Raw genomic sequence first — 18,782 nt, forward strand, 5'->3', positions numbered from 1 at the left:
CCTATTGTTCTCCTCGTTTCCTCACCCTGTTCCTTTCCCTCAGAGCAGATAGTGCGGAAGAAGCAGAACAAAGACACCTTGCTTAGAGGAAAATGTGAGATCCACATGCAGAACCATGACACAATCTATTCTGACACAAAACAGAAGCTAGACTTTGTGAAACTCCTCAAGTGAGGAGGAAAAATACCGTTTATTCTAATCAAACCACAGCATCCAAATAACATGGAAGACCCCCTGATTTTGCAGCACCCTGGACCAAGGAGCAGTAACCCAACAGGTCTGGAAACTATGACACCAGGCAGGGGGGAAGGAGGCAGAGGGGAATTTGGAGCTTCCTACTCCAAAGCCAGAGCTGAACCTAAAAGCCCTCCCTGGAGCGCAGGTTCTCCCAGATCCCCACCTCCCAGCTTGCAGGAAGCATGCTGCAAGTCTTCAAATCGCTGCCTCTGAGGCAATGCATCTAGTTGTCTTCCTGGAAATCAAAAAACTCAGAAGGTTCTCATGCTTGCATTTTCCTGAAAGTTTATAAACGCATGTAAATATTTGGGCTTCAATAAACTGGTGTCTTTGAAGACCAAAACTTTGTCAAAAAGTTCCCACCCATCTCTAAACATGGTTAACCTTCACAGCGGGAACTCAGTGACCACTTGAAGACTTGCCCACTTGCTCAGTATCAAAATACAAACAAAATCACAAATATAACAGCTTTCCAATATTAGTGTTTTTAGCTGTGCAGCCACACTGCAGTAGTTACAGGACAGACAGAATACCAACTACAAAGAAAATTAGGATGTGGCAGAGAGTTACATACCACTGCTTTTGAATTTACTTCCAGCTTCAACTGCTAATCAATAGCTTTTAGTGCATTGTATTGCCTTAGCATAACAATAAAAACTTTCTTAAGAAGCATTCCATCTGTATTCCCTGTGTTGGAATACATATTGACAGTCTGCACAATGCGTAAGAGTCATCTTTTTTTTCTCTCTTTTGTAAACCCATTGCTTGGGAATTCTGCATCCATCAGTGTTGCCATGGCGACAGCCCCACGAGACCACCCATGACCTCCCAAGACACTTGGCACCTACCCATAATTTTGTAAATCCACATCAAAGAGAACTAAAACCAATTACCATATGGATTTGTAATTACTATTTTAGTCATTAAAACGATATTGGAATATACACATAGTCTGAGGGATTCAGCACCGACAAGAGGGTGAAGAGACCCGAGTTCTACTCTTGGCTTGGCTGACTACTTGGACAAGTTACAATTTCTGAGGAGCTGACTCCTTACAACTCACCATGACTTCAAGTGGAACTCTAAACCCTCCACACTTCTAAAATTCAGGTATTTAACCTCTCTGTCCTTAATTTTCATTTTTGCAAAACACAGTTACTTTTGCAAAAAACCCTGTGGTTTCTATTCAAAATGAACTGCACAATTACACGGTATTATTTTTACTCTTAATAAAGCACAGATTGTATGGTAATATAATCCACATGTTCATTATTTTTCAGAGAAGCATAATGTTCCCAGTCAGAAAATCACTTTACTTCTTTATCAGTTCTAGATCTGTAAAAAGAAAATGAGAAAGCTTGGAAACTTCCTTTGCAAGCCACCATTAATTCTCTTCCTAATTACCCTACCTCTTCGTAATGAACACTTACTTCATCAAGTCTGTTGCGGGGGTAATGCATACCTGAAAGGACCAGCCCTGATAGATTTTTGTCCCCATGTATAATAACACTGGATTTTTAGCTGAGCTAAATTGATAAAGTGATTGTATTGTACCTTCCTAGATGTTATAAAGACAGGATTTACAGAGGTGGGGAAGAAGGCAGAAATTGGAGGTAAGTGAAAATGTGTCTGAAAATAAACAGCACAATCATTCAGACAAGTTGTAGTTAAGCTGTGGGTAAGCTTTTTTTGAGCTCCTTAACATTTGTTAAGGAATATTAACAAAAGTATCCTTAACATAAGGATTCTATGTATACAAACATATACATATATATGCATGAAGCAGTTGGATAATGAAGATTAATATTGATGGACACATTCTTCATTACCAATGTCCATGCCAAGTGCTTTAACAGAAGTAGATTTATTGCTTTGCCTACAAAATCATCCCATCACAATTACTTGAGCTAAGGCAGCTCCACAGCCACACTGAGATCCTCCTGTTTGCTCAGAAGTTACATACTCCGACCAATGGAAGGGGTAAATTTCCTTAAACAAATTCAGTCTCCTTTCTCCTGCACAACTGCAGGGTTTTGCAATGGCCTGCATCAAGATGGCATATCATGCCGTGCAAAAGGCAAGGCCAGGTACAGCTCTGCATCTCAAAGCATCACACAGCCTTTCCTTTTGCATGCTAGAAGACTATTTCTGCAATCAGAAAGTCCCTCTAGGGCAAAGGGGAAGACTTTAGACTTGTGCCTGAGAAGACTCCTATCCACCTTCAACCAGCAATGCAATGTCGCATCTTAGGTTCAAAGATGACTTTTAATAAATTCCTAAGAATTACAGTGGAAAATGCACAGCAGGAGCAAAATACAGGATCTGAGTCCAACAACTTTATTAAATACAGACAAACTTGTGAGCTATTTCTACCACTGACTGTTGTTTAACATCATGGAGTTAATTAGGTCAAACCAATAATCAATGAATCACCATCTACTCTGCTAACACGAACAGTCTGTGGTTTATTATGGAAGGCAATATACAAGATTTAAAATGAAGGCAGTTCACTGCACTAGGAAGGAATATTGTGGTGACTCAGAAGGACTGAAGGTGTACTGCAGGTGTGTTCAGAGAATGCTTCAAAATGAGTTAAGATAGTACTAACCGCATCTGTAAACTTGCTTGGCATCCTGGCCTGGTTTGCAGGTAGTATTCCTGCTGTCATTCAAACGGATCATGCACTGAATATGAGCTGTCCAGACTTAAAAACTGGTATAGCACAAGCCTCAGGTAAATTACTTTTAAATTTAAGTGAGACATGAAAGGATTTAAGTTCAAAATCCATATTCAATTCTCTATTACACTAGTGTAAATCCACAACAACACTATCAGGAAAGTTATTTCAGACTCATACTTGCTTAACTGTGATGAGAATCCAGTCTTGTCATTTGAATTCAATTAAACTCAGACATGGAGCTCTGCGCCTTTTTTTGTTACTAAAGGATTAAACTATGTCAGGCTTTTTGCAATTTAGTGCCTGTTTCAGATTGCCAACTTAGAACATGACATAAAAACATTCAGTATCTATCCACTGCTCTTCCATTTTAATTCAAAATGCATGTATTACCCATACTAGAAGTTTAATTGAAGTCCCTGGAATGCAAAAGATATAGAGAGTTACTGACATCACATATGTAAGGCTTAGACACAGTAAGGTATAAGAGAAATAGGAAAGCTGTCTACTGTCACAAATGAGAAAGGTAAATGAGCTAGGACTCCAAAATACTTACTAATAAGCATTAGAACCTGCAGGAAAGTATAACCGTTTCACTGTGAGCCCAGCTTTCTCCCTGCTGTGCTGCAGATGTTCCATTAGTATTTCACCAAAAGCGGTGACCGTTAGGATTCAGTAGCACAGTGTGGTGCAATCTAATAGACGTACCTGTTGTTTATTCTGCAGCAAATGGGTTAAAAACTTCATATGCAGGAGCTCCACTATTGTTCTCAGAAAAAAATATATAAATTAAGGAAGCAGCAACACACCACATTTTCCTGTCTGACATTACATATTTCTCATTTGCCAAACCATCAGTCTATTCAGATAGCACTAGGAACTGCAATCACACTATTTCATTTTGTTCATTTCTACCAAGTGCATCACACATTCAGCTGTTTCCTTTTCTTCTGTATTTTTCCTTTGGCTCTACAATCTCTTCTACAGCTTTCAAGCTAGCAAACCTACAGTAAAATCTGCGTAGGTCTTTTATGTAAATGTAACTTACCTATTATATCTTACCTTAGTTCAAGAAACTACCACCACTGAAGAGGAATCAATTTTTGTGGAAGTTAACTAGCAATATATTCCATGGTATATTGTTACAGAGAATAGTTATACATTTCCCATTTATTTCTAATCTAAGACTTTAAAGATGGCAAACACACATGAATTATAATAAAGCCCAAATACAAAGACTATTATAAAAAAATTGGCTTAAACCATTCACCTTGACAAACAGATACAGCATTTTGACAGCTAGTCACCCTGGGGTTTTTCCTCTGTATCCACCCAAGTTTCATGCTGACCTATTAATTTTAATCACTTGCTGGACTCCCATTTAATGGTTCAATGAATATAATACACTGCCGCTTTTCTTTGAATAATCAAGAGGTTTAGCAAGCAAAATAACTTTTTTAACTTAATAAGCCAAGAGGTTTCTGTAAATGTTATAAACATTTAACTTCTTTATTAATAAAACTTTATCTGAATTATTTTTAAACTAAGCTTTATGCCTTTCAACAGACCTATGAATATGTTACCTGCTCCCAACCATACTATATCTCAAGTAACATTCACTCTTCAAGATGCATATCCTTAATAACAATACGGAGCCTAATCCTGCAAGATACTGAGGGGTTTTTTAAGCAAAGATTAAGCCATTCTTTTTCAACCTCTTACCAGCATACTCAAATTGCACTGTTTTAAAGCCATTCATTCAAGGATCAGGTTCTATTTCCTTAAAGTCTGATGGTTTCAGGACTATAATTAATCCTACAGTACTTTCAGCACTAAAATCTACATTGGTTCCTAACCACCACTGCAAAGAAAAAAATAATTTGCTTCAGCCAATCAATTTTGTGGCCTTCTAGAAAAAAAGTGTATTTATAATGCATATTCTTAAATTAGTACTTTCTGTATTCAGACAGCTCATACACATTTTTCTTCCACCTGAACTACTATGATTCCTCTGCATATCCTCCCTTAGCTGAAAGTCAGAAAGAAATTAAAAATTATTTTTAAAAAAATAAAAAAACAGCAGAAATCAAACTACTGCTGTACTTACAAGAGCCAAGGTGGAGTAAAAGGAAGTGAACTGAACTTGAACATAAAAACCATGAAAAAAAAAAGGCCATTCCTTGGCCATTTTACAACTAGTTCAGAAGCTGATGAATAGGAAATTACAGTAAAGCTGCTCAAAAGTTGAAATTCCCTTTTCTCAAGAAATCCTGACATTTCAAAAAATATTTGATTCTTCTTTAGCTCAAAGGGGCAATTTCAATTTTCCCTCTACCAGAATAAGGATCCAGATTTTCAGGTTCCTATCACGAAAACTACAAATCCAGAAATTTTAACTCATCTAGCTGATCAAGCCTTTCCTAAGGTGGCCAAACCTCTTTGAAAGCTTCCTAGGTTTCCATGCTCTTGAATTCACGGTAGGCAATCTGGAAATGCTAAAAACGTCAATTTCAGTAGACCTTTGTGCCTCCAGCCTCCCTGTTGTGAAGCTATGATTCAACGAGAATTTTGCTAAGAGCCAGGAGCCAAGATCCACCCAATGCATGAATACCCAGTTTTGCCTTGGAAGCCTCAAATCTCTGATCTCACAGTAGCAGCTCCCAGGGAAGGGACTGAGCACTGAATACAGCCTGGTGGCAGCTCCAGGAGGCAGCCCTTAGGATCCTGGACAATGAACAAAACCTCCAGAGCTGTGAGACCAGATTGAAATTTAACTGAGATAGCATCCCTAATTATTAAAAGGTAAAAGCTATTTTTTTCCTGATTTGAAAAAAAATTATTATTGGGTATCATTCAGTCCCCAGAAGTTCCTCAACTGGTAGCCTTAAAGGTCAAAGAGCTCTCTCAGGCATAGAGTAGACACAGGACAGAAAAGGGGATGGGAGTTGAAGCACGCAGCATCACTGACCTGTTTCCACAGTCACAGCCAGACTCTGCATTTGGTAGAAACTGGATAAAGACTCCTATGAGCCTAGCTGATGTGGGCGCTCATACGCTGGTGGAAGGACTTGGACTGTCTGAGCAGCCATGAGATGATAACGTGTTTTAATCATTTTTACAGCAGCTGGAGAGGAGCCAGCAATCTACAGATAAAGGGCTACAAATGACTTAATGTACCCATTAAATATGTCTTATTGTTAGCAGTACCGAAGATTAATGAGTAAAATGAAAGTGAAAAGATAACGCTGGTAGGTGACAGTTTTACTTAATCAAAGAGCCTCTGGGGCCTGTAGGAGTACATCAGGGTCACAGGGATTTATTTTCTTCCTTGTTTATTTAGACAGATCTGTTTTGCAATGCTCCTATACAGACTCCTTATATTTGCACTGTACAAAAGCTGTATTAGAAGACAAGGGCAAAGGTCTCATACTAATAGCTTCTAGCCCATGGCTGGCTGTCAGTCACTGCTCCTCACAATCTTCCTTGCTGGTTTTGGATTACCTGCTGTGGCAGTTCAGGTACTAAGCTCAGCTAAATCTAAGGGAAGACGACAGACTCCCTCTGCAATCAATGGCAATAAGTACATAACATTACATCTAATTTGCATTTAGGTACCTCACACCTTAAATGTAATAAATTGTACTATATAGAGGTCCCTATTATCCATTGACAGAAGGATAACATCAGGCTTTTCTTGCTGAAGCACTTCAGCTAGGTGCTTAAAGTTAGACTGGATGGAATTTAGTATATGGCTCAGTGGAGTACCAGGAAGAGCCAGGAGCTCAGATCCCAGAGCAATATAAATCCATTAGCTGAGAGTCTGATGCTTCACAGTCAGTAAAATGGGAGTAACTGTACTTCCTTATTTCACAGTGCTGTTAAACTATACACATTAAAAATTATTCAAATAGTCTGTGAACATAAGGAACTTCAAATCACTATGTGTTATGAAAGAACCTTACAGCAAATATTCAGAAGTTCAAAAGTATCTGAGTTAGAGGATATTCTTGGACGTAACTTCACCTAAATTTTTCAAGGTAACCATTTATTCTTACACTTCCCATGTTTGGTACTCAGGTGAGACTCTCCTAGGATATTTTTTTTTTAAACAACAAAAAACTTCCAGTGGAAGGAAATACCTACCCCGGGCGGGGGGGGGTGGGGGGGGTGGGGTGTGTACTTTTTGAAAATTTACTTACTTGAAAAACAACTCTCCTGCTAAAGTTTTCTGAGAAGAAATTATTTAATATTTGTGAGGCACTGATTATGCAGAAAAGTGCTCTTGAGTATTTCCATGAGGAAATTAATAACCACATATTCAAAAGAACTGAGTACTACTAGCACAAGTGCTTTATTAGCACACTGCCCTCCGTTACAAAGTTGTTGACTATCTGCACACCTAGTGGATCCTTTGTCTCTTAGCTAAATTTAATCAGACACAAAGGACATGAGCCCATACTACAGGTCACTGCCTGAAATTCCCCAAGTGAAGAAAGTCAGTGGCAGTAGATGTTACTTCCTGCTATAGGAATGATGACAGACTATAGAAATAGGGATCAGGTTTGGAGTCTCAGCAAAAATATTCACAAGGAACTAAAAAAATTCCTTACAAGGGAGCTCAAAAATCCCTTATAAAGGAAACATACCTTTTTATTTAAAATTCAAGCATACGGAATTTGGTTTAACAATCCAGAATCCTTTGGCAGGATTACTCTATATACTGTGGTAGAATAAAAGCATTTATGTTGATTCCAGAAACAGTAAGTACAGTGCTCAAATTGGTATGACAAAAATTGCAATGATTATTCAAATTTACAAGTAAGAGTTTAGCAAGTGTCCCTTTTTCTATTTCTCTTAATAAGATGTCATAGGAAAAAAAATATATTCAGGTGTTTTCCAACAGGCACATAGTATTTAAAGTATCTGTTTTTTGTGGAAAAACAAAGCATTCATAGGAAGAATATGCACTTAATAATTTGGAAAAATTAAACTTATTAATGCTCTAGCTCTACATTCTGAAGGCATTTTAAGTCACTCTACGAACTAGTAGTTTGAATAGCACAGAATGAAACTTCATAACTGGAGCACGTTACACCTGGGAAAAGTCCCTTGATGAGCAAACCTAGCTGTTAAATTGGGGGAAAAAATCACATTGATTATGGTCATGAGTCCAAGACAAGCTTAATTAAAATCAATGGAGAATTTTCAAGTGAAAGAAGAAAAAAAAAAGAAAAGAGAGAGCAGCAAAGTGTTATCTCTTAATTATGTTATGGAAATTTTCTCTAATTGATACCTGTCCCCTGTCACTGTAACTAAAGCAACCTAAAGATCTCAGCTTATAAATATTATTTCACATTATCGGCCCTTGAGCTTGAGAGATGGTCTTTCTCTTTTCTCTACTCCCTCCACAGACTTTTACCAGGAATGAAAGCCCTGTTCAGCTTTTCCTTCATGGCTTTTCTTTTCCTGAAGACTATGGATGGTGTTCTAAAACAGAAGCGAAAACAGGGGCAGCAATTCTATCTGTGGCTTCTTCGCTGACTTACATGATCTGCCTGCACATGTCACTTCTACCCTTGTTTCCCAGTATTTAAGTGTGTATGATTGCTCTTTAAATGTTCAAGAGACCGCTCAGAGAGAGTGCCAAACACTATAGCTGGTCCAATTCTAGATACATTACTTACATGACATCCAACTAGTTTCAACTGGAGTTAAAGAAGGAGTAACCACTTGGACTTTGTATTTAATCTGTTTTTTCCTACAAGCTGCAAGAGCTCTCAAATGTGCAGCAAGCCAGTGTGACTAGAAAGCTGTCCAGCAGTTCTTGGAAAATGACAAAGCATCAGAAGCAAATGTCAATGACACAAAAAAGAACAGGACTATCACATAGATACTAACTGCCACTCAGTGCTCATGTATCATGAGTGACTTCATTATGCTCGTGACTTACTCTTTCAATACAAGAGTTCTTTGGCATGGATATCTACATACAGCTACCATCTTCCCCGAAAAGGTCCTACAGTCACAACTGCTGTTACTGAAATCCATCTACCACTTCTTTGAGACATTTCTGCTGTATTTTTTTTTGCCCTGTGCTCTCTCTGCTCTTTTTTTTTATTTCAGGTTTTTCCCTTAATTCTGTTCAAAACACAAAGGTAGAAACTCTGATGTCTTGGCGTCAGATGTAAAAATGCACTGGCAAAAAGTTCATGAAAAATTAGTGACTGGGGTTGAAAGCTTGTTGGAGTTCTTTATGCAGGGTCTAGCACAATCTGGATGCTTAAGCAGAACATAGTCTAAATTTTTACTGTGACTTTTAATAAGGTAGAACAGCTAAAATCAATTTTAAAATTATAAATACCCTCCCACTGATCACCTTTTTCTTTTTCTCAAAAGAAGAACTGGCTTTTAGGCATCAATGAAACAATCCCTGTGATTCTCCTGAACAACAAAACTAAACCCCGCTGTTCTCATGACAGCTTCACTGTTTTTACTTTCTAAACACAAGTTACTACTCACACATGCTAGCAGTGAAGCCATGGCCAGGCTGGTGCTAATAAGTTAGTAGTCCTCCCTGATACAGTACTGTTTATCACAGGGTGCTCTTTAATAGATTCCCACTGGCGGCAGAAAAAGCCTAAATGGCAATAAAGATGGTGCTTCACCCTGTTAAAAAGAGTTCACTTGAAGTTTCAGACACCTCTGAGTCTGTGGTACCTACAGCTACGGAAAGGAACAGAGGCAATCTGCATCTACTACATCTTTTCCTGGTTAAACCAATAGCTAATGAAGAAAGTTTGGAAGTTCTCTCCCAAATACCAGGGAATGTAAACAAAGCATATGCTTCCCATTAGCTATTAGAAAAAGGATTTGCCAACTAACTTAACCCCACCACTCCACTTTAATTAACTACTGCTCCAATTAATTGTTAATTTTTAAAAATTAAAAAGACCCAAATCTTAAGCTGATTTCAGAGAAATGTTCATCCCAATGTACATGATAGTAGCTAGGTTAGGACTCTTTTCTATCTAGGCTCACTACATGTAACATAACAGGCCACTAATTAAAACAGCAAGTCATGCATAGCTACATTAATTACACTGTCATATCCACAAGAGAGGGGTGAAAGTCCTACATAGCCTTTTCTTCTTTTCCCCTTGTCAGGCTCTCTAAACTTGAACATCCCAAGAACTGAATGGAATAAAGGTCAGACCACTGTTAGACACTTTGCTAATCTTATGGAAATAGCGATGGTAGCAATAATTTTAATGGCAGAGCTACCTGAAAGCTTGTAGTAGCTTTTCACACAAAAACTGCTCTGGCTGAACCTGATAAAAGGGTTGGGGATGTGCAGGTGATTTACAGTTCAGAAAAAGGTAAGGGAAGGCCTTGTACTCATTCCTTTGAGTAAACCCTCTTTGGCTTATTCGCATGCTGAAGCAAGACGACAGGGAGTGAAGCATCCCCAGCTCCTCCTGGGAAAGGTCACTGGTGGGGCAATAGAGGCTAGAGAGAGGAGTATGGCAAATCAGCAATGTTATGTGAATATCTAAGCAAATTCCATTCCATATTACAAATACATACAGCATCCGACATCAGAAAAGCAGGCAGAGAAATATTGCAGAAACAGTCTAAGTGTTGAAAGAGCTAGAAAGTTCCAGAATTCAATCACTGATGTTTTGCAGAGCACAATGCTTCATTTGAGTTGAAATGCTTAAAATGTCATGGCAAGTAACTCAAATAACCCTACATTTCCAAGAAATATTCATAAATTTGTGCTACTCAAAGCCAAAGTCAAAGCAAGTTTCAATGGGTTTTTTGCAAAGTCAATTATAAAACCCTGTTTGGAAAACAATACCTCTTAATATGAAAATCAGTGATCATTTAGCACTTCATAAATGCGACGTTGTTTTAAGGTAATACAATAGTTCCTACTTTACATGGTGAATTATATCTGAATATACCCATGGTGATTTCTTTTATATCATTAGTTTTTCTTCTCCTCATTCTTTTGGAATAATATAAATTATGGATACTTCTGAATGGAGCTAAGATTACAAAATATATCCTCAAGGAACAGCATTCTCAATATTTAAATGCCAGTGTACATAAATGATACAAGAGGAGGATGTCAGGGTCTTGCAGTATATCCAAATCCAATGGTATTTTTATTTAAACCTTCTCTAGTACAGTATTTCCTCTGAAAGGTACATTAAAGCCTTGGATTTATTCCTTGTTTAGTAAATCAAAAACTAAAATTTCACCTAACACAAGAGCCAATTAGAAAAATATGTTTCATTAAAAATGCCCTTTAAACAAAATTGAAGTGCTTCATGGAATTACCTTATCAATAACCTTTCACTGGCCACCCTGTTTGTCCTGGAGGCTCTTCTGACTTCTAGGCATTCCTGCGAAAAGCCAGGAGGCTGAAGCCCCAGAGGAGAACAGCAATTTCTGAGAGGCCTCCTTGCCACAAATCTGTGCAAGGGCAGACCATGCTGAGGTCTTGGAAGTGCACCTGGAGGCAAGTCCTTCTGTGATGTTATTCATGATGGGAATCAAAAGCTTTCAGCTGTGGCAGGTCCCAGACTTTGGGAACCTATCCCTTACCATGTGTCAGGAAGCCCATGAAATGAGAAGAACCATCCTGGAGCTCCAGAACTGCCATCATATTTGACTCACAGTAGTTTGCATTCTCTAACTTCACAATGCCAGGGCATAAAATGGGAAAGAGCAAGAAAAGACTGGAAGACTGGATAAAATATTGGAAGATCTATTCCACTTAGACATCTCTGTAGCATCAGTCACCAGCAAGAGCTTAGATCATGTACTCAGACAGCAGTCTGTGGTCAATCATCACTGAAGCATGTATCTTTTTGGTTTTACAAAAATTGTTTAGTATTTTAAAAAACCCACAACCTTTCAATGATCTTCCAGCCTTTGAATGAATCTGAAAGCCATCAGAAAATGAAGTATAATGAGAGATTTTCTTTATTGTGATACTTGTAAGAAAGCTGTGCCAAAACATTTTATAGAAAACCTGTGTTTCCAGGACTGCCAGGGAAGTTTTCAAGCCAGTAACTGAACATTCAAATTTCAGCATGTTGGTTGAATGAAAGCACTGATTATTTTTCAGTTCATTTCTCATGATTGCTCTACAATGTAATAAGGAAAAGTGATGCACATTACTCAGTTCTGCCTGCTGCCCTTCTGGTCCAGCATGACATTGCCAGAAGTCACTCATTTGTAGACCAGAAGGTGACATAGAAGCACTGATATCTTAAAGGCAATTCTGACACTCTTGATGGACCTCTTATCCCATGTTCTAATTTCTCCAACAGCTGCAAGATGAAATCAAAACTACCAGTAAGCTATAATAAATGTAACAAAAGTGCTGAACTCTTCAGCATTCCCACCAACACAAGAATCAAAGAAAACTCAAATTAGATGTTTAACACCTGACTGATTTAAGTTAGACTGCATTTTAATGGTGTAACAAAACAAAAAAAAAAACACACAAAAAAACCTACAAAAAAACCCCACAACCCTCCAAAAAAGAAGGTTTATAGCATAAAAAGCTCTACAGATTGCAAAGGAAAGCAAGAATTCTTGATACAAAGAAACCAGGTAATAGAAAGAGAAGTATAGGAATCTTTGAGACAAAGGAAATAGGTCTCCATTTGAAACAATCTTCTGAATTAAGAGCAAGACAGAGAGCAAGTGCCAATACATCCCCCGAAGGCCTTGAAAGCGAAGAAATACCAGGCTCTGGAAATGATTATATTTTTTATGTTAAAGGATGAAAAATAAATTTAATTAGTTAGCAAAATGCAATTTTATTCCATTTGGAGTCATTTTCCAATACATTAACTTTCTCATTAGAATTCAGTTTTGTTTTGCTAAACAAAAGGAACCACTTCAACACCTGTGGCATGAAGAATCATCTAGAAGATGAGTTGTGCCCCAAATTACGGCAAATAATTGAATGCAAGTTCTGCACAGTCACACCAAACAGAAGCACTTGGGGAAACAAGCCCAGCCTGACTGAGCAGGCAGCCAGCATAATTAGCAGCATCATTCACATGTGAAGGAAAAAAAAAATTATTTGGAAGTAGTGACTAACTAGTAGAAAGCAAGTTCAAATTGCCACTACATTTTTTCTCCAATCCCTCTTTTTCCCTCCTCTTCCATAGTCTCCCTTGAAGTTGCTCATTCCCAGCAATATTATAGGATGAGATTAAATGCAACACTCTGTTGGACTAATTAATTTTGCAATTTAAGATTTTTTGCTCCATCAGTGCAGAGTCATCTACCTACACAGCTTAAGCATATATAAATAAATCTATTTCAGTTAACTCCTACCTCTAATTGAAATGGCTACACTAAGAAAAATAATGTTCTGTGTAGGGTTTTGCAGGAACTGCTTACATGTTAGTTTATGTTACACTAGTACAATCACCAGTTTGATGAAGTTTCCATTTAAACCACCAGAACCAGGTCAGGGATTGTCTCAGTACAGCTCTGCTCAGCTTTTAGTACAACAGGGCTACAACTTACTGAAGCCTTGTGGAATTTTTGGAGCAGAAACATATTTGAAACACAAGTAATTATGAAAAATAGGGACAACTTGGCTAGTGTTAATCTGTGTCAACAGGAAAGGCAAAAAAAAAAAGAATTATTTACGGATATGACTGCTCTAAAACTTAGGTAGCTTGCTCTTCTTCGTCTAAATAGCCAGTTCAGCCAGGAGAAGCCACAATTTTATTCAACCACATCAACCAACAAACAGATATTTTAAAATCTGTTCTCCCTATTCTCTGCCCATAAAGAAATACAAAAACATCACTCACAAAATGTTTGCCAGCTCTAAAGACCACAGCAGTAATTGTTTGCACTGGCTGAGTTGCTATACTGTTGACCAGTTATTACAAACTCTTAACAATCTCATCAATAATTTGTGCTTTTAAGGCAAGCCACTACCTCTGATCTTGAGTTTTTACAGGTCCATGGAATGAGTTATGGTGACCTAAAGGTCTCATCTATAAAAAAAAAAAGAACTCAAAGTAAAACAACTGACAGACCTAAAATAAAAGAAAAAAGGAGTTTGGAAATACCAGCTCCACTTCCATGCCAAATTTACCCTCAGGCTAAATACAATTTGGGAACAATTGCACCTAGTTTAACTTTATTACGTTAATCATTTAGATAACTGATCGTGGGAAGAGAATGGCTGGCCTCTGTGAAGCAGAGCAAATCTAGCAAGGAGACAGATGAAAAGCTTGTCTGCCCCTGTGGGACAGCGAGAAAAGAGAGAGGCAATTACTGACTGCTACACAGGATCACTTTAGCTAGGAGAAGGGCACAAGGAAAATTTTATGTGCCAAAACTGTTTCTACCAAGTCCATGAATTCTAGGCTTGTCTTTTGAAGGTATTTTCAGGATTCTTGGCAAATGGGTCTTAAGGTGTCTGCCAGTAAGGTATCTATGTATTATGTATTATTTAACATATGTAATATGTATTATTTAACAGACTCCAAAAGCAATATAGCAGTTATCTGTCTATTGAGAGGGCTGCTAACTCCCTGTTTCAGTACAACCTGTGAGAGCCTGATGAATGTGGACACAGCATCATCTCTTCTGTTTTTTCAGCTTGGCCTTTATTATGATAAGATGCTTGAGAAAAAGAAAAAAAAAAATCATAACTGGTTCCTACGTTCTGTTCAAAACCAAATCCCACTAAAATAAATTTTGAGAAGTGCTATCAACTTTAGTCTGTCATTAACTCTCCTTTCCTTTTGACTTAAAAAAAATACTCAATTAAGTGCTCAGTTCCTATCCAAGTGGTCCAATAATTCCAGGTTTGTTCAGGTAAATAATTAGGAAAATTTTATTATGATCTTCTGCTGTATGGCTGTGATTCATAGCCTAATATTTTATTGCTACTATCCTTCACTACTGAGATGCTGTGAGGGAACTTTTCAATATATTGCCCCAGCACCATTTCCTCTCCTCTGCGTCTCTCTCTCCATTCCTTCAGTGCCCCTGATGAAATCAAGGACTGTTATTCACAAAATCATAGAATCACAGAATGGTTTGGGTTTGAAGAGACCTTTGAAGGTCATCTCATCCAACTCACCTGCCATGGACAAGGACATCCTTCACTGGACCAGGCTGCTCAAAGATCCAACCTGATCTTGAACACTTCCAATGATGGGGCATCCACAACTTCTCTGGGCAACCTGTTCCGCTGTCTCACCACCCTCATCATAAAGAATTTATTCCTGCATCTGGTCTACATCTACCCTCTTTCAGACTAAACTCATTGCTTCTTGTCCTGTCACTACAGGCCTTGTCTAGAAGTCTCTCTCTGCCTCCCCTACAGAAATCATTCTGGCCAAAGGAAACGGCCCTGTATCATCTCTGCTGTTTTACTCCTCTGTTCATGATTCACCCTCTACTGTACTTTACAGTACAAGTCTCTTTATTATTTGGCTTTTCTACTATATCAAGCAAATTTAAATATTTAGTATATTATATTCTTCTAGAAAGATTCTGTTCTCATTTATTAAAAAAAAAAAAAAAAAGGTGACAAAAATCTCAAGGATTCTTTTCACCACTGAAAAACCTTCAACCACATAACCACCTCTGAATAGTTTCCCTCCAAACTACAAAGCACATTCCCGAATGAGACTGTTACATGACTCCAGACATATTCTAGTTCATTTTTATTTCCACTTTTTTTCTGTTCTGGGTTGTAACCACTCAAGAAGTGCAGGAAATGAAAAATGCCTATAAAAACTAATTCACTGCCAGATATGAGTACAGAAGTGAATGTCAAGGAAAAACTTTATTTGTCCTTTAGGACTTGTATGATGGCCAAGATCAATCATACCACATGAACTCTGAACACATTGGTATTCAGGCATTTGTATATATACACACGCACAACTCAGTAGAGAATGTGTGCATATCTTTCAAAAGTTCACTACAAGTAATTCTTCACCTTGTAATTTTGCATCATTCTCTCGTTCCTTCTTGCTGGCCCTGTAGGACTGTCTGCACCTTTAGTGACTTATACTTCCCAACTTTTTCTTTTCACAGCACTTTTCAGAGGTCACTAATCTTTGTGCTAAGAATCAAGAGCCTTTGAGAAAGACACGATTCTATTACATGGACTATAACCACAATCTGCGATAGTGAAAATTGTCATGTGTTGTTTGGGTACTTCCAGGGGTTAACAGGTACCACGATCATCAAGGGAAACACAATGCAGAATCCTGAAAAGGCTTTTCTAATCTAGGCTGGGCTTAGGGTTTGAGGTGTTTTTCTTTAAAAAATAAAAATAAAAATCACAGGCTGCCTGAAATGAAGCAATTTTGAAATTGTAACTTTTATAATCTCTATGTGTATATATATATACACAAACCAATACAATTCTAATGTCTCTTTGTATCTAAATATATTTTAGAGCACTAAGACAAATAAGCAAATTCATTTGAAACTGATACCCTGAATTTAAAAAACATTTAACTATTGAAGTTCTGAATCCTTCACTCTTAACTATTTCCTTTCAATCTGAAAGGAATTTTCTTTCCCATATGTTTAAGAAGTTTAAAGACCTTCCTGGCACTCTAATGGCATCCTCTCCTAAAACCCACAATGCACATCACCACACAGGCTGTCCCCTCATTCCAATAACTTCTGCATCAGTTCTTGCCTGTTCAAACCTATATTCAGATCCCTGGCTGAGAAAGCATTTTAACCTGCAACTTGGTATAAGCAGGTGCACCAACTGTGTATTTAGTACTTGCAGGTGAAGTATCTTCCCATACAGTCAGCATTAGGCTAGCTCTGAAGGCAGCACACACCAATTAAACTACTGTGGGTAGGCAGAAGCTATTCATTTAAGCCGATAGAAGAATCTCTTAGAAACCACTTAAAAGATTCTGGCTGCAACAATGTCCTAATTCCCACAACTTCGCTTATTAGCTGCATAAGGGCAGCAATAATGTTAAATCTGAAGCAGAATGTATATAAGCTTGTAGCCCTTTACAGCTTCCCAGTAACCTTCACATTGTGGGTCAAAGTGAGAAACAGCATTAGGAACTTTCAGAAAGCAGCAAGTTCTGCCCATTTTTTCCCTTTGACAGCAGAGATACTCTTTGGTTTTGACCCTTGAGACTCCTCCAGAGGTGCAGAATAATGTAACAGTGCTGTGCAGTCTGAGCATGCCTTTCAGTTCAGCTGTCAGTTCAGTGAGATGGGAGCAGTGCTACAGAGCTAGAGCTAATTAATTTGATTCAGTCTTCTGGAAGGCTCTCACCTTGTACATAAAACTGTATTAGAGGTGATTTTCAGGGATGATATTTGCCTTAAGAGCGTTCATCTTATAGCATCACTTCTTCAAAAGCAGATAACCAATACACTTAAACGAGGGCTGTATTTTCAAAATTCAAAGAAGGGATTCAGCCTTCAGGGCTATATTGACAACGCATAGTTCAGTATTGCACTGAAAATATACTTTGTAAGCTAACCCTTCATGATACTGAGGATGAGAGCACAGTGACTGATTTGAGTACAGATTAGAATTCCACCTTGCATACGATGGGGGAATCCGTATGTTCTGCAGCACTGTTGTCATTGCTTTTTAGAGGACATAACTACTTTGCTTTGTTACAAAACATGCTGTGTCGTCTAAATAAATAGCTGTGCATGCTTAGTCTGTCAATGATGCAAAAGAAATTGAGTCAATTGGATTTTCTCCTATGAATACTGTGTTGGTGTTTCGTGAATTATTTGAGAAGAGGTTATACATAATAGCCTGGCAAGTAGGCTACACAAACCTTTTCTAGCATGTAGGTTTTTTACAAACTCACAGGTTATAGCTGTTTTGCCACATCATTGATCAGCTAAACTGCATGGACTGGAGAGAAAGTGTTATTTAAAAGATCAGTAAGGGGAAAAAATCTCCTCTCTATGTCTTCTAGGAGCAGAGAGAACAAACTCAACACCCTCCTAGTATTTCACAGTAGAGATCAACAGGACAGAAAATAAGAGGGCATCTAAAACCAAAATTTCAGAGGCAGTGTCAAGAATGAGGGAAACAATCTTTAATATGTAAATAGCATCAAGGTCTCTTTAAAACAAGCCATGTGGCTGGGCAGACTATGGGAGAGAGAGGATGCTCCCCTGCAGAAAGTCTGAAAGGAAGTAGAATATATTCATTTTTCAAACCCTAACAGCCAGGAGTAAAGAAATGCTCCTGCTACAAAGGTTTCTCTTTCCCCTATTTCTGTAGCATTGCAAACAGCTTCTAGAGGAGATGCAGGAATAATACAAGCATCCAATCCTGCTATCATCTGCTCTGGACAACAGGGTAACATCTCCAGCCCCAACTCAGAATTTCCCAAGCCAAACTTATCATGCGGCAGAGTAAGACACAGGCAACTATGACTTTTGCAACAATTATCAACACCTGCTTTTCTAAATTCTCTGTTTTCAAATAAATAACTCCAGTGAGTAAAAAGCCAGTAAAATGATAGTGAAAAATAATTAATTCTAATCTCACAAATGAAAAGTTTAAAAGGAAAAACATAAATTTAAAAAGGGCAAATAATTCCCTTTATTCTTTCTAAAACTCCTTCTTGGTCACAGGGCTCCATTAGGGGAGGCTGTGGTTGAGGAGCCGGGGGAGAAGAGGGAACAAATTCTGCAATGCATTAAAGAAACTGGGAAGAGTGAAGAAAGGATAGGTGAGAAAAGTCATAAGGAGGCCCAGCTAAAAGAGTGAAGAAAGGACAAATTAGTACGAGAGAAAGAGCATGTATCTTTCCAAAGCCCATTACAAGTAATGGAATTATCACCAACA

The 18,782-nt window shown here is 38.0% G+C and overlaps 1 protein-coding gene across 7 annotated transcripts in view; it reads right to left on the reverse strand.

Moving 5' to 3' along the window:
• NKAIN3 (sodium/potassium transporting ATPase interacting 3) overlaps nt 1–18,782 on the reverse strand; it is a 377,204-nt gene that overhangs the window by 291,875 nt on the left and 66,547 nt on the right. Inside the window, exon 1 of one of the 7 annotated variants that reach the window (XM_080378305.1) lies at nt 4,185–7,075. The exons of the other annotated variants lie outside the window; for them this stretch is intronic. Coding sequence (XP_080234431.1) covers nt 4,185–4,205 — 21 coding nt within the window. The 5' untranslated portion in view covers nt 4,206–7,075. Of the gene's footprint in view, nt 1–4,184; nt 7,076–18,782 lie in introns of those variants that run through there. 7 annotated transcript variants of the gene reach the window in all.

The sequence above is a fragment of the Falco punctatus genome (assembly GCF_963210335.1).
Source record: "Falco punctatus genome assembly, chromosome: 3".
Taxonomy (NCBI): Eukaryota; Metazoa; Chordata; class Aves; order Falconiformes; family Falconidae; genus Falco; species Falco punctatus.